Raw genomic sequence first — 16,588 nt, forward strand, 5'->3', positions numbered from 1 at the left:
TTGTTTTATTTAACGACGCCACTGGAGCACATTGATTTTTTATCTTATCATCGGCTATTGGACGTCAAACATATGGTCATTCTGACACTGTGTTTTAGAGGAAACCCGCTGTCGCCACATAGGCTATTCTTTTTACGGCAGGCAGCAAGGGATCTTTTATTTGTGCTTCCCACAGACAGGATAGCACAAACCATAGCCTTTGTTGAACCAGTTATGGATCACTGGTCGGTGCAAGTGGTTTACCCCTACCCATTGAGCCTTGCGGAGCACTCACTCAGGGTTTGGAGTCGGTATCTGGATTAAAAATCCCACGCCTCGACTGGGATTCGAACCCAGTACCTACCAGCCTGTAGACCGATGGCCTGCCACGACGCCACCGAGGCCGGTTCCAAATGAAAAAAAATGGTTGCATATGCGACCAAATCGGCTGCAATATAGAGGGCTGAAATTTGTACTTATTATGCTTATTTCAACACCTGGTCTTGCCTGTGAGAAAAATACACTGTCACCATATAGACTACTCCTACCTAACTGCAGCAAGACATCTTTTATATACACTTCCCCAGACAGGAAAGTATATTCTTTGATACTAGATATAGCCCATGCCACATAATGGAAAGAGTGTGGTGGCCGTATACTGGGTTTTCCACACAAAAATATGACCGACCCTCATTATTCGAGGCTCTATACACGGCCATGTATATAACCACTTGTGTCAAGTAACAAATATGGCTGCTTCCATTTCGGTTGTATTTACGGAATTCATCTTTGTACATATTTAGCATGTGTAAGTGTGTATGGTCATTAGATGGATTCTTGAAAAATACAGAGTATCGGTTAAGTGCAAAGAAGGCTGTCAGCAGTACAAATCAAAAGAGGAGAAGTGATCAGAATGATCGTAAACTGTTAAAAAGGCTTTGCCTATATTATATATATATATATATATATATATATATATATATATATATATATATATATATATATATATATATATATATATATATATATATATATATATATATATATATATAACCGCTGGTTGTAGGGGAGAATAGTAGGTGGTTACAAGTGCCTCTTAACAATGCCAGAAATAAGCACTGAACACTCTCCGAAGTGGTCAGACTAAGCTCACAGCTAAAAGCTGATGGGGAATGACAGGTATGTGGCACAGATAGCCACAAGAGACAAGCACTTGTCGCGGTTGGACAGACAAGGACTGAGATGTGGAGGTGGACAGCAAAAGAAGCCAGATGATAGGAGTTGCCAGATCGGGAAGAAATGAGATGGAATTCAAAGGAGTAAATGGAAAAGGGGCAGCGAGATATAAAAAAAATAGAATAGATATATATACAAGTTGTGTGGCACTGGTTGTGATCCCTAATAATGATCCATCCATTGACCCATCATAACTGAAGCGAGCACTTTACCATTAAGCTACATCTCACTTCCAATTACAGGTAAATTAGCAACGCAAACATGCACTAAAGCACATAACACGCACTGTACTTGTAAATACTGCGATAACCTTTGTGGTACATACTACAATAAGATCTATGAGACTAATCAGAAACATTATTAAAATAGGCATGTCTCAATAGGACTGGATTGTTTGTATTTCCCATTGGTTTTCCTCACGTATGCAGAGTAAATAGATTTCCACCGGTAGATAATTATATTTGTTTTAGATGTCGGTATATTCTGTGAAGCTATGTTAGTCAATGTGGAACTCGTCATCATCATCAATGGAAGATAATCTGCCTGTTAATAATGTCCCCGATACTGCATATAGAAACAATACCCAGTATTTGCACATCAAGAAATAACCATTTGTGAACAGTGCACCTGGTGCATAATTGCTACCGGTATGTGGGTTAGATTACCCGGCTATACAATTCACAAGAAGCCATTCTAAAGATACTGTTTTATTTTACAAATTGTTTGAAAATGTACTGAATAGATTTTTAAATGCATATCCTCAAAAACACATGTTTCACAAAATTTAACATCTTTTCCACCTGAAATCTTTGTGATGCAGGTGCCTCCACATTTAACGAATCCATCATAGATACCTGTCACAATCAGTTTTGATGATGTTAAGTTCAGTGGATGATTTGGCTTTGACATGTCATCATCATGGACCAGCAGCCAATCATATGTTGAATATCACTGTGTGATATAGGAAATGTTTTATTTCACGACACACTCAACACATTTTATTAACGGTTATATGGCGTCAGACATATGGTTAAGGACCACACAGATATTGAGAGAGGAAACTCGCTGTCGCCACTTCATAGGCTACTCTTTTCGATTAGCAGCAAGGGATCTTTTATATACACCATCCCACAGACAGGGTAGTACATACCACGGCCTTTGATATACCAGTCGTGGTGCACTGGCTTATAAATCTTACAGCATGTTCGTGAGATATGCTAATGCTAATTAACATGTAAACTACTACTAGGTACATGTATACTACTACATCGTACATTTGCTGGGAATGGATGAATTTGTTTTACACATGGCCGATGTATTCTTTGTGCTGGGGGTGTTGTTAAACATCCATTCAATGATTCGTTGGTCATCAGTCTGCAAAGACTGATCAATGATAGATTAATAATTGACTAAAATGTATATTGTGCCTTGAAGTACTAAACCTATTATTTTATAGGCTTTAAAAAGTTAAAATTAAAGTTTGTTTTCTTTAACGACACCACTTTGATTTATTAATCATCAGCTATTGGATGTCAGATATGTAGTCTTAGAGAAAACCTGGTAGAATTTACCATTAGCAGAATTTACCATTAGCAGCAAGGGATATTTTTTTAGAACTTTTTCCCATAGACAGAACAGCACATACCATGGTCTTTGATATATCAGTCATTGGGTACCAGTTGGGACACATAAAAGCACAGTACAAAAATGAGTACACTGAGATGATTCGATCCTATACTGGGTTTTTTTGCCCAGTTCATACTTCTTATGACTTATTAGTTTTTAACACAAATGCAGAACATCAACATTACTAACAATTTTATTTGGAATGGACACACTTTATAGTCTGTCCCAGACTCCACAAAAAGTGGGGTTTTCCCCCCAATAAATGTACCTTGGCTTGATGTACAAAAAAAATGGAAAAATATTGTGAAATAACAAAACATACTTTATAATATTTATTACAATGTATAAATAATGTATGAACTATAGTACTTAGTCAATACATACAAGTAGTAAGAGTGGGGTAGGCAGGGAGGCATTATACTTTTGGAATTCATTAAGATATGAATGTCAAAAATTGGCACCGTTCTGCCAATCTGACTGTAATAAAGTGTACAATTTGTTTGTTTGTTTTGTTTAATGACACCACTAGAACACATGATTTTTTAATCATCGGCTATTGCATGTCAAACATATGGTCATTTTGACAGTCACAGAGAGGAAACCACTACTTTTTTGTTCACTATTAACACGGTATTTTTTTATATGTATCATCCCACAAACAGTGAAGCACATACCACGGCCTTTGATATACCAATTATGGTTTACTGGCTGGAACTAGAAATAGCCCAATGGGCCCACCAACGCCAGATAGATCCTAGATCGACCGCACACCAGGTGTGTGCTTTACCACTGGGCTATGTCCTGCCCGTAAAGTGTACAGATGCAAAACATTTTGTTATTATAATATAAACAGGAGTTGGTCTGGTGATTGCAAACAATATACAGTTTTATTATAATATAAATATGAGTTGGTCTGGTGATTGCAAACAATATACATTTTTATTATACAGTAGGTTAAAATGTTCATTTGTCACTAGTGTTAGTAGTAACTTACCAATCAGTTTTATTACGAGAATATGGACAACAGAAATTAACTTGATATGGAAAATTCAACAAACAAATTTAGTAATCTGTTTATAACCAAAGGAATGGTGTTTTTATAAACCCATATACATGAATAATTTTATATTCAGCAATTTTAAACAAAAGTGTCAGCTATTAATAATAGTTTTATGCTCAATGGGAAATACACCTTTAATAAACATAAATGTGTTTATTACATCAGTGCTACTGCAATTTGTATGGATGTCAAGTTATTTCATAAACATTTTTCACTATACTGACATCCAAAAAGAAACTATACCAAGAAAAATTATTTAATTTTCTTTATAAAATGGATAAAATGGTTTCTGCTTTTATGGAATGCAGTTGTGTTCCCAACATGCAAAACACCACTCTCGTGAATATTATGTGTTTCAAACATGCAACATATTTTAGTTTTTCTTTAGTAGTCTCTCAGAATATTGGTATAGTTTCTTTTGGATATCAGTATATATCAGTGTTCAACTGCAATCTGTATGGAGGACATGCTATTTTATTTCTGCCAACAAGTAACTAGTGGACTTTGTACCCATCCAACTGGGCCACAATAATGTCATTGCACTGGTAAATCCATATGTACTAAAGCCCACATATATACTCTTCAAAAGAAGAAACGCAAAACCACATTGTCGTAACATTTGGAGAATTGATTTAATTATTGAATGGTGAGTCCGATAATTACCAAATGTTGCAGGATTGTTCACTATTCACTCTAGTCCATTGTGATAAGTGATAGGACACACCACCAAGGTCAAGGTCATCTGGAGTCAATACCGGGTGTGGCCTCCGCGTGTGTTGACAACTGCCTGGCACCGCCTGCCCATTGAAGCAACCAGAGTACGGATGACGTCCCGGGGGATGGTGGCCCACTCGGCCTGCAAGGCTGCTGCCAGCTCGGGCAGGGTCTGGGGCTGTGGTTGTCGCTGTCGGAGGCGTCGGTCCAACTCGTCCCATAGATGCTCAATTGGGTTCAAATCCGGTGATATCGATGGCCAAGGAAGGACATTAATGTTGTTGTTCTGTAGGAAAGCCGTTGTGAGACGTGCTGTGTGAGGCCTGGCGTTGTCATGTTGGAACACTGCGTTGGCGTTGGCCATAACTGGAACGATGTGTGGCCGGAGGATCTGGTCAATGTAGCCCTGTGCATTCAGGTTGCCCTGCACGTGGACCAGGTCAGTTCTGCCAGTGTGTGAGATGGCTGCCCACACCATGACACTACCCCCCGCCGAATCTGTCCACTTCCTGCATGCAGTTTGCCGCATAACGTTCACCACGACGCCTATACACGCGACATCTTCCATCATGATGTCGGAGCAGAAATCGGGACTCGTCACTGAACCACACCTGTCTCCATCGCAGTTGAGGCCATTGTCGATGAATCTGGCACCACTGCAGTCGGAGTCGACGGTGTTGTGGTGTTAAGATGACACCTCGAACTGGACGTCTGGCACGAATTCCTACCTCACGTAGGCGGTTCCGTACGGTTTGGTCGGATATCCTGCGCAAACCTGGTATTGCTGCGGCTGTGGAGGTGGCAGTAGTCAATCGTTCCCGAAGGTATCGTTCTCGAAGGTGGCGTACCCGGATGTAGCGGTCCTGCCCGGGGGTAGTGACCCGTGGTCGACCGGATCTAGGGAGGTCACGTGTTGATCCATGTTGCTGGTAACGGTCCCACAGTCTGGAGATGGTGCTTGGGGACACATGGAATGCCCTGGCAACGGCCGTTCTGGATTCGCCTGCGTCTAGTCGGCCGATGGCATTGTTTCTCTGCGGTTCACTGAGACGTGGCATGTCCTGGATTGTCAACTGTCGGCCAGATACAGAGGCCAGGCAAGCGAACACCCTGCACTTTTATACTGTCGGTGTTCATGTTGCACGTGCAGACAACGCACGTGCAGTGGTGACATGGTTTGCACGTGGCTGCGTTTCTGCGAATATTCACATTTTGGAACTTTATTGTACAGTAGCTGCGTTCTATCGAATGTAACCGTGGGAATGTGTTTGGGACATGCAATGACCTTATATTCACAAAGCATGAACCGGTAGGAAACATAAAATCGGAGTTATAACCCATTTGTACCCTTTTGCGTTTCTTTTTTTGAAGAGTATATATATATATCAAAGCAAGTCTTCACCAGAAAATGACAGAGATCACCACTCGCCTCTAGTTCACATTTACAGGAGTTCATTAAACTGCATTTTGAGGTCAGCATGATTGTACTTAATTTGGTCATGATTGTACTTAATTTGGTCATGATTGTACTTAATTTGGTCATGATTGGTCATGATTGTACTTAATTTGGTCATCATTGTACTTAATTTGGTCATCATTTTAATTTGGTCATCATTGTACTTAATTTGGTCATGATTGTACTTAATTTGGTCATCATTGTACTTAATTTGGTCATCATTGTTTTGGGCATATATATTTTGGGCACAACATTTATCGCCTTGACTTTGATGCAATTTAACCTTCTGACTACTGCAGGCGAGATATCTCGCCCGACGTCACGTCAGTCGATATACTGTACACTGTATACAGTGCATTCCCCAATTCATATTTCCCGCCGTTTTGCAAACGACACTCACCGGAAACGGAAATATAATTAAAGAAAAAAGATTTTTTTTCAAAATGGTGGTTTTTGTTTTGATTTTTTCAATTGAAAATACCTTGAAATTTTGAGTTCAAAAAGTGGTTTTCGGCAAGTATTTTCGCTTGACAACAATGGCGGCATGTCGCGGTAATTTTCAGGGATCGATAGCTGATTGTAACAGCTAATTTGATAATAAATTTGATCGTTTTACCAACAACGAAAATTACCAAATATTGCAATATGAATCGTAGTTCGGGTTTAAAAAAAAATTCTGGTCAGAAAACCAGTTATCGGGAATAATGGACATAAATACTGGACAGCTGGCCACAAATGCCCGTAAGTAAACGCAACTTTTTCGATTTTTTGCCTAATTTTAATCACCATTAGCCGATCTAAAATAATAAAAATTACAAAAAAAGACACGAAAATAATACTTACCGATTCATATATGAACTTTATTTCATGTATTTATGAAACATTTAAGTGAATATATGTGAGTAAAAATTATAAACTTGTACCCACTCAACGTGGTTTTTGTTAAAAATTAATCCAGTAGTCTAAAGGTTAAAGACCTGATCAGAAAGCATAATCAGGGTTCATACGCTTATTTACCAAGCAAATTCCATTCATGACTTCTATGACCTTTACAAAACCTGATATTGTGTATTTCATTCAGTATAGTTGCCTCTTGTTCCCAGACAATTTTAAGCCATAAAATCAGTTTGCATCCTGGTAATGGTGTGGCCAATGACTAATTCATACTTTATATAAGTAATAATACTTTTAATGCATATTGTGCCATGTGTAACTGATAGGTTTACCAACTGAACTCTGTGATTTAATGGGCAATGATATCTGATGCATAGGTACTTGATGACAGGATAATAAACCATTTCCAAATGACACTAGTACATGATACGGTGGTTGCTGATTTTAGTTAGTCACTGTGATTAAAAGCCCAATGTCCGATAAACATTCAGTACTTTTCTTTTTTCTTTCTTTTTTTTTAACAGCACCCTATCCTAAGCATTTTGATTCGCGTTTTATTCCCGGCCATGACGAAATGAGGATTTTACCCCGCCCATAATGCAAATTTTAAAACACGAAACAACATGAGAAAAATGTAAAAAAAAGTAAAAATATACTTTTACAGCTTAATTTGTATCATATGCTTCTTGAAAAATATCTTATGACTTTCATATAATCAGGTATTAAAAACACTTCATCAGGACCATAAAAAGAAGGCTACGTGTTAGTGGTTATCATTATTTTGTTTTTCCTTCTTCTTTTTTTTTTCTATTCCTCTTTGACAACAGCAATATTTTCAGGGGTTTGTATGTAGGCTAGTGCGTGCTAAGAGGGTTTTTTGAGGGGTATATTGTGGTATATGGACAGTATTTAAATTATCCTGTCATCAAGTGCCTATGATCTGATGCACATTATTGCTTGCTATGTATCGCTGTACATTAGCCGACTCTGTGGATAAGCCGGCCCCTTAGTTTGCCCCTCAATATCTGGTACAAAAAGGTTAGTATAATATGTAAGTCGACTCAATGTTGAAACGGGCAACAATATAGATATATCCAATCGAGATAATGTCGGTCTCATGTAACAGTTAATCGCTGGAATTTGTTTTGGCGAACTGATCAAAGTACAATGTACAAAAACTATTTTAATAAAGATTTCAAGACAGCTAAAAAAAAGATTAAAAGGTTTATTAAAAAAAAATCCCCTAATGCGGGATAACATTGTTCTGTTCTTTTATTTCTATCTTTTTCAACTAAATTGCATGGACATCGCTAGCTGATAAATATTCACTTTTATACAGCGGTGTAAATATTATTTGACACCCACAATAGATAATTGCAATGATGAACACTGTTCTTTTTATAATAAAACGGTTTCTAATAATTTATTAGGAATTGCAGAATCAACAATGACAGTAAGTAAAAATCATCAGTTCTGACCAGTTAAATCTGCAATTGAAAGAAAGAAAGAAATGTTTTATTTAACGACGCACTCAACACATTTTATTTACGGTTATATGGCGTCAGACATATGGTTAAGGACCACAGATTTTGAGAGGAAACCCGCTGTCGCCACTACATGGGCACTCTTTCCGATAAGCAGCAAGGGATCTTTTATTTGCGCTTCCCATAGGCAGGATAGCACAAACCATGGCCTTTGTTGAACCAGTTATGGATCACTGGTCGGTGCAAGTGGTTTACACCTAAATCTGCCATTGAGGACACAATATCAGCGGTCATGAAAAGACTTAATGCCTTTTCCTATCACGTAACACATTTGGCACCAAATACTGGTACTACTTGTCGGTGCCTTTTGCCGGAAATTGTTGAAACGATAAAAATTAAATAAATTTTATTTCATTTCTTAAATAAAATATAACTTTTATTGTGTGTATCAAACAAATGGACACTGGTATAGGCCGTTAAACATACTGGCCAAACAATGCCATGTTAAAGTTTTAAAGCCTAGAATGACCAAGTTTTCGTTAACTACTAGTATCGTATTTCCATACATGCCTATATTCTGTTGTATTTTCGAAATTTTTGTCGACTCCGTGTATTGCCAACCCCTCTTCTCATAATGGTATTTACAGGCTTGAAAAGTTGGCTAATGCACAGCGATATATGGTATATAAACTTGTACGTGAACTGGTGTATTAATTTAACAAAATGGTAAAATGTGAAGCCTGTTCTAAATTATATATATATATATATATATATATATATATATATATATATATATATAATTTAGATCATGGCTCACTTTGTCCATTGTATAAAAATTAGCAAAGTGGTTACAACACATAGTCTTTGGCTAGTAAACTATTCCTTAAATTAACTATATTTTAATTTTATTTTAATAATTTTCAAGGAAATCCTCTTAATCTGAAGACTGGCTAAACCAAAATTTGTTCTGGTGTGAGTCCTGATAGGTGCCGCCATTTTGCTTCATTGCACTGAATATAGAAGTGAAGTTGATAAATAATATTTAACATGCAACATCATGTCTTAATCACTGAAAAACAAACATACCAGAGCAATGAAGTGTCACCAGTTGTGATCCCAAACAAGTTGTTAATGTAAATGTCTGTTCTCCAAACTATTAACAACATAAAAAACAAAGTTTGTTTTGTTTAAGACCACAACTAGAGCATAGTTAAAAGTTAGTTTGCTTTGTTTAACAACACCACTAGAGCACATTGATTTATTAATCATCGGCTACTGGATGTCAAACATTTGGTAATTCTGACATGTCTTAGAAAGGAAACCCACTACATTTTTCCTTTAGTAGCAAGGGATCTTTTATGTGTGCATCATCCCACAGACAGGATAGCACATACCACAGCCTTTGATATACCAACCATTGTGCACTGGCTAGAACGAGAAGTATCCCAATAGGCCCACAGACAGGGATCAATCCCAGACTGACCGTGTATTAGGCGTGCGCTTTACGACTGAGCTACGTCCTGCCCCCAACTAACATAGGAACATGTCATGACACATCTGATTGGAGAAAAGCCTATCACAGTACTCTGTTATGTTAACATTCATAATACATATTATTTTTATTACCATTAAGGAGGCCTCTACCAGAGGTCAAAATTGGCTGAAATTCCTGCCAGATATTGTTTGTTGTTTTTTTCCATCCCAACCAGTACCCCAAGACTTCATCATCAAAGACTGTGGTATGTACTGTCATATCTATCTATAGGCAGTATTTTTGCCAGAAAAATGTTTTTGGGTATGGCACTATGGAACTGAATGCACAGTCAACAGGGGTATGGGGGGCCTTCAATAGAAAGAAAATGGGTAAAGTTTAGGGTTAGGGTTAAGAAAATCAGATGATAATGATAAGAGTAATCAATTTTGTAAAAATGTTAACTTAAAAAAAATTAATATATATTTGGGTATGGTGCCACGCCCATTATACCGTCTGGCAGAAACCCTGATAGGAGTGCATATATATATATATATATATATATATATATATATATATATATATATATATATATATATATATATATATAATATTCCATGCTGCTTTATCAGTATGATTAGACTATATACGGCAACAATGGGTTACCAATTGTGTACAGGGCGAAGTGAGCCCAAACTTCACTCCAACCAGCGTGACTTCGCCGTGCCAATCAATGTAAGGCAAAATCTGTGTCGCCTTTTAAAAAATAGTCATAACTTGCAATTTACACATCACGGATGAATGGTGAAGAACTTGAGGAACTTGACGAACACCGATTCATTGATAATAATTAAGTGTGAAGTGTCTGAGAGTTTGAACAGACTGGCGCCACAAAAGCATGCAATAGGCTCACAGATAGACGGTCTAGCTCAGAAGACACCTGTGTCTGGGACTAATAGTAGGCCTAAACGTGCTATCGACTGTTGAAACATATTGTCAGGTGAATGTGCTGGAAATTGTACAAGAGTTGGGATCTAGACTATGGCGAGTGAATATTTTTTAGGGAGTTTGGGTCATGCTCCACTGGAAAATACATTGAAAAAAATATTTGTTTGGAGCAGCAGACCTCGACGTGAAAAAAATGTGGGGAGTAATTAACTAGTTCTACGTAGACTTTGTCATAATGATTAAATTCAACATACAAAATAGATGCTGAAATTATAAAATAATACAGACAAACCTGTCCTAGCGGATTTTTAATGTATATGCACTCATAATAAGCGGTGACCTGTCCTACACATCCTGCGGCCACTTAAACTGGATCCCCAAGTCATTAAAGTGCCCATGTTAAGCGGCCACTATAAATTCTATAAAAATATTTTTATTTGAAACATTGACAAGGTGCAGCAGATAAGCAATTTTCACACCTTCACGATTTCAGTCAACTCCACAGTGTATCAATTAAGAAACTGACTGTGGAATGCATTTAATTGCCTCTGGGTAATCTAAGCTTGACCGTGATAGATTAACCTATGACGACAATACTCTACATGGAGTAGTTATTAAATTAAATGAGAAGACAAACTTGTGAGAGAATTAATTTTAAACGGTTAAATTAATGCTTTTTAATTACATTTCATTATTTCTAAAGAAGACGACATGTGAAAACTATAGAGCACATATCTATCAATTAGCAGTACAGATGGTAAAACAAAATAATAATTTTAAAAAACCAAAATAGATATTGTAAACAATGCACCTGTATAAGATAACTTCTTTTAGTGTATTTTATTTTTTGGATTAAAAATTTAAGTCTCCCTGCTGTTAAAAACTTCGCCCTCTCTAAAGTTTGAGAGAGAAGTGACTTTGCTCTATGATTTTGACCTCGTGTGAGGCCTGCATGTAGTTAAAATGTGCTGAGGTGCCATAACAAATATTTCTTTTCCTTTCTATATGAGATCACAAATAATGACTATTTCTATTCACAAGCTTACCTGCATGGGGTACAGCCTCTTCATACTGCTGAATTAAAGTTTTGATGTAAGTGGCCATTTTGTCTGAAACGTAAAAATTACTTTTATAATAGATTGAAGATGTACACATTTATATAATTTAGTAATACAATAAACGCAAATATTTTAACAAGCATTCTAAGAGTACTGCTAAAGAAATACATGTCCCCTAGAGAGCCAAACAAAAATTTTTATCTTCTAAGATCAAGAGCCATAACTGTGAAAAAATATGTAACAGTACATAATAAACTAAAACTATACACAAAATGTCAGCTCATTATCTTTAAGCATTGCCCCCAAAATAGTCCACAAAAAATATCTCCTTTGTTCAAGGGCTGTAACTGTTCAAAATGAGTAAATTGCCATAAAATTCAAACTTGATCTGTAACAGTATGTACACGATAAAGCTACATTATGGTCTCACTACACAGATGTCATCTGCCATTGAAATCCATGTTAAGTTGCCCAACTTCAAACGAAGATTGCCAATAGAATGGGTTCTCATTGGCACTAACAACATACACCATTGCGAACATACATTATATAAGCATTTATTTTCACTCCAAAGAACATTTCCGTCTCTGTTTTTTGCTATATGACCACATCTGGATGTAGTATCGGTCTGGACAGGTGGTTCATTAATCGATTCACTCCGGCTGTCTCTTGCGCTATACACCCATGTCCCAAAAGGTCGATGCACAATATTACCAAATAACATGGGCAAAATACAGCCAGAAGGCTTACCATTAAACATACATATTGTTTTAATTCTTCACCATTTCCTAGAAGTGAATATGTAAACCATAACATGTGTCACAATTAGGAACTATAATGGACCATGATGAATGAACTCTAACCCGGAAGTGATCCGTGTATTGAGACCTACACACAATTTCAGCTTATATCTAGGTTCAAGGGCCAAAATGTTCAAATTACCATGAAAGTCAAACTTGATATGTAGCAGTACATGATAAAGTTACATGTATGTATATACACAAAATTTCAGCTCAATAGCTTGAAGCATTGTTGGGGAAAAAAAGTTCAAAAAACAAATTTGTTATCAGAAAATTATTATGTTTTTGAACAATTGGGCAGTTTTTATCATACATGAATGGAAATGCATATTCATGAGAATAAACAAAGTAGACAAAACATCAAATGCAGAGCCTATGGTTATAAAACTTTAGACTCAAACCTCTAATGATGTCACACTTTGTATGGCGTTGCCATGACGTTGTAGTTTCTGCTGGGGAAGATACATAGCCCAGTGGTAAAGAGCTCGCCTAGTGGGCCCATTTGGCTATTTCTCATTCCAGCCAGTGCAATACGACTGGTATATAAACGGTCATGGTATGTGATATCCTGTTTGTGGGATGGTGCATATAAAAGATCCCTTGAAGTTACTACTAATAGAAAAATGTAGCAGGTTTCCTCTCTAAGACTAAATGTCAGAATTACCAAATGTTTGACATCCAATAGCCAATTATTAATAAATCAATGTGCTCTAGTGATGTTGTTAAACAAAACAACTTTAACTATTAGTCTGGAGTCTATAAGCATCAGGTCACGAATAGACCATGCAAAACTTACATAGACAGCGTTTCTGCCAGAAAGAAATTTTGGGGTATGGTCCTATGGAATTGAATGCAACCAGTCAACAGGGGTTATGGGGGGCCTACCCCAGAATGAAAATGGGTTAACGTTAAGATTAGAGTTAAGAAAATCATACAGTAATGATATGAGTAATTAATTTTATCATAAAAAAGTTAACTTAAAAAAATAAAGTCTGTAAACAAATTCTGGTAGAAACTCTAATAAGAACATATATTGTTTTTGTTTTTTTTAAATGATAAAAGTTATGCATTACTTGACAAATGTACACCATTGTTAATATTTTAATTGCCATATTTACAAAGGAACTTTTACACACATTTTTGTCTGATCTTGTTATTGTAACAATTCTTGCTATCAAATTGGCATTTTTTGTTGATATAATTATGTTCATTATATGCATGAAAAATTTAATATAAAATTGGTTTGAAAACATGTTCAAAAATGTATGACAACATGATAAAAAATTCCTGTTTAATTATGGTGGGGTGGTGGGTGGGGTAGGTTTTTTTGGGGTGTGTGCTTTGTTGTGTTCCTTCAAGTTTGATTTACATTAAATTATCAGATAATTTTAACAACCAAAAATATATGGAATAATACTTTGTACTTTAAATAAAAAGGTTTTAATAGATCATAAAAAGGCAGTACAACATGAACCGGAAATAATTATATTGCATAATACAATCAGACCGATTATCATTAGCTTGTCAGTTTATTATATAACACCACCACGCATAGGCAACAGACACATTATGATTATCAACAGAGTGAAAATATGAGAAAATCTTCATCTATGCCCGATTTTTCTATCCTGGTCTACTGAAGTGCGACAGGCGAAGATGAACACATGAAGCGGATAGGTACGAAGAGCAGATGAATCGAACGTTGCTGTCAGTGTCATTAGCATTTACAGAACATGGCAGAGGATTAATGTGCAAATGCCTGTTTTAAAACCAGCCGCCATTATTGGAAATTTAAACCTATTTTTCTTACCTGAAAACAGACTTAATATTAAAATGGTGGGAAAAGAGTGCGGTCTTCGTTAATCCTCTTTCAGTTTTGCAATAATTTTTCGGTGTAGCCGGTGAATGAAGACACATGCGGCGGAACTGAAGGGCATTTAGAGAGTTAACCAATCAGCATCCGGGTTTGTGACCTATTCTACATCATCTGAGAGGGGTTTTTCTGTATCATGTGATTGCTTATTTGCATATTACCGTATAATATCCAAACTTCGTTCGGATTTTGTCATTCTTAGAGATGGAATGAAGGAATGTTTAACGACACCCCAGGACGAAAAATACATCGGCTATTGGGTGTCAAACTATGGTAATGCAAACAAATAAGGTGATGATCAGCATCAATATAAAAATGCAAGATTTAAATAAAAACTGTGCAAAAATACAAATATCATAGATAGATACTGACTTTTACTCAAAATTTCAATTTGTGCTGTATTCAGTACAGTATTGGCCATTCTCAGAGAATGTTACACCCCTGCACCACGGTGAGGTTACAGCACGCGCAGGGGTCTTAGAGATGGATTTATTACGTTATAATTTGAACGACAAAATCATTACAGAGTCGTACCATGACCGAAATCCCGAGGTGATTGGGGCACTGTTATTTTTGCTCTGGTTTTAACTTTAGGTAGCCTAATCTGTAAAATAGTTGAAAATTAATAGAGGGAGATTTTAAGTTAAATTGCCCCCAAACCCCTCGGGCACTTGCAGGAGCGGATTATGGGAGGTCCCAGTTGCACGGAACCCCCCCCCCCCCCCCCCATCTCGACTAAAAAACACAAAACCCACGTAGATCTAAATTGATGTCTACGTAAAATTTATAATTTCAAATTATAAACATTTTGATATTGTTTCGGAACCACCATGCACCCACCCACCCCTTGCCTAAAACATAATCCGCCCCTGACTTGATACCTCACTTCAAAGACTTGATTTAACAAATCTCAGATACAAAGTAGATAATGATAATATGAATGCTCCCAGTTAAAGATGCAATCTAGAATTATTTTTTTTATTATTAACTCAGTCGATAGAGCTATAGCCTGAAGTGTTAGGATCAAACCCCCTCAGTGGACCAGTATATAATTGCGTTTTTATCCCACCCCAATCAGTGCCTGACGACTGGTATATCAAATACCATGGTATGTTCTGTTCTTTTCGTACATGTACATATAAAAGATCCCTTGCTGCTAATGGAAAAAAATAGCGGGTTTCCTCTAATTAGGCTTTAAAAATGACCAAATGTTTGACATTCTGTTGCCAATAATTGATAAATCAATGTGCTCTAGTGGTGTTATTAATAAAACAAGCTTTAACTTTGACAGGCTCGGTTAATTTTATATATATATATATATATATATATATATATATATATATATATATATAGATATACATATATAATCAGTGTTCTAGCTAGCAATAAATAGAGGGGCGCTGCGCCCTGCCCCCGTTTTGTGCCGCCCTGTCGTGTTTGTTCCCGCACCGCCCTTGATTATCGTCGCCCTGCCCTACTTCATTGTCAAACAAAAATACAAAATCTTGCTTTCCTCTCAAAGCGTGTACAGTGTTGTTACGAGTCTGAATTTCCAACTAAAAAACGTTTGACAATACATTGTTTAGCCACAGTTGTGAAAGCCGACAGCAGTAACGTTGTCACGGGGATTCTATAATTCCCGTAACTGAATAAAACACGATTATCAAAATATCTCTCCTAACTGTATATCTATTAGATCTCTCTGTAACAGGCAGTTCAAAACCGCTTTGGCTCGTCTAGGTATGATCAGAGATACGATCTTATATAAAGTATATATTATTATAGCACGTTTAGCTCACTAGAAACACAACAAAACACAATACACTTTGGAATCTGTATTAACCTACGCTGACAAATGTACAGCCGTAGTAGTTAATTAATAACAACAATAATAACAACCCAGAACTGATCACTTACTTAGTTAATCTCTAGGTGTCTAGTTACACAATATGCGAATCACTTCACCGTGACACAACACCCACACGTGTG

At 36.7% G+C, this 16,588-nt stretch overlaps 1 protein-coding gene across 2 annotated transcripts in view; it reads right to left on the minus strand.

Moving 5' to 3' along the window:
* Positions 1–16,588, minus strand: part of LOC121375052 (elongation of very long chain fatty acids protein 5-like) — a 48,087-nt gene that overhangs the window by 16,852 nt on the left and 14,647 nt on the right. Inside the window, exons 1-2 of one of the 2 annotated variants that reach the window (XM_041502270.1) lie at positions 14,537–14,836; positions 11,915–11,977 (exon numbers count right to left, since the gene is read on the minus strand). In XM_041502270.1, coding sequence (XP_041358204.1) covers positions 11,915–11,972 — 58 coding nt within the window. In that variant the 5' untranslated portion in view covers positions 11,973–11,977; positions 14,537–14,836. Of the gene's footprint in view, positions 1–11,914; positions 11,978–14,536; positions 14,837–16,588 lie in introns of those variants that run through there. The other variant, XM_041502269.1, reaches the window with a different exon arrangement.

Source organism: Gigantopelta aegis, chromosome 6, assembly GCF_016097555.1.
Source record: "Gigantopelta aegis isolate Gae_Host chromosome 6, Gae_host_genome, whole genome shotgun sequence".
NCBI lineage: Eukaryota > Metazoa > Mollusca > Gastropoda > Neomphalida > Peltospiridae > Gigantopelta > Gigantopelta aegis.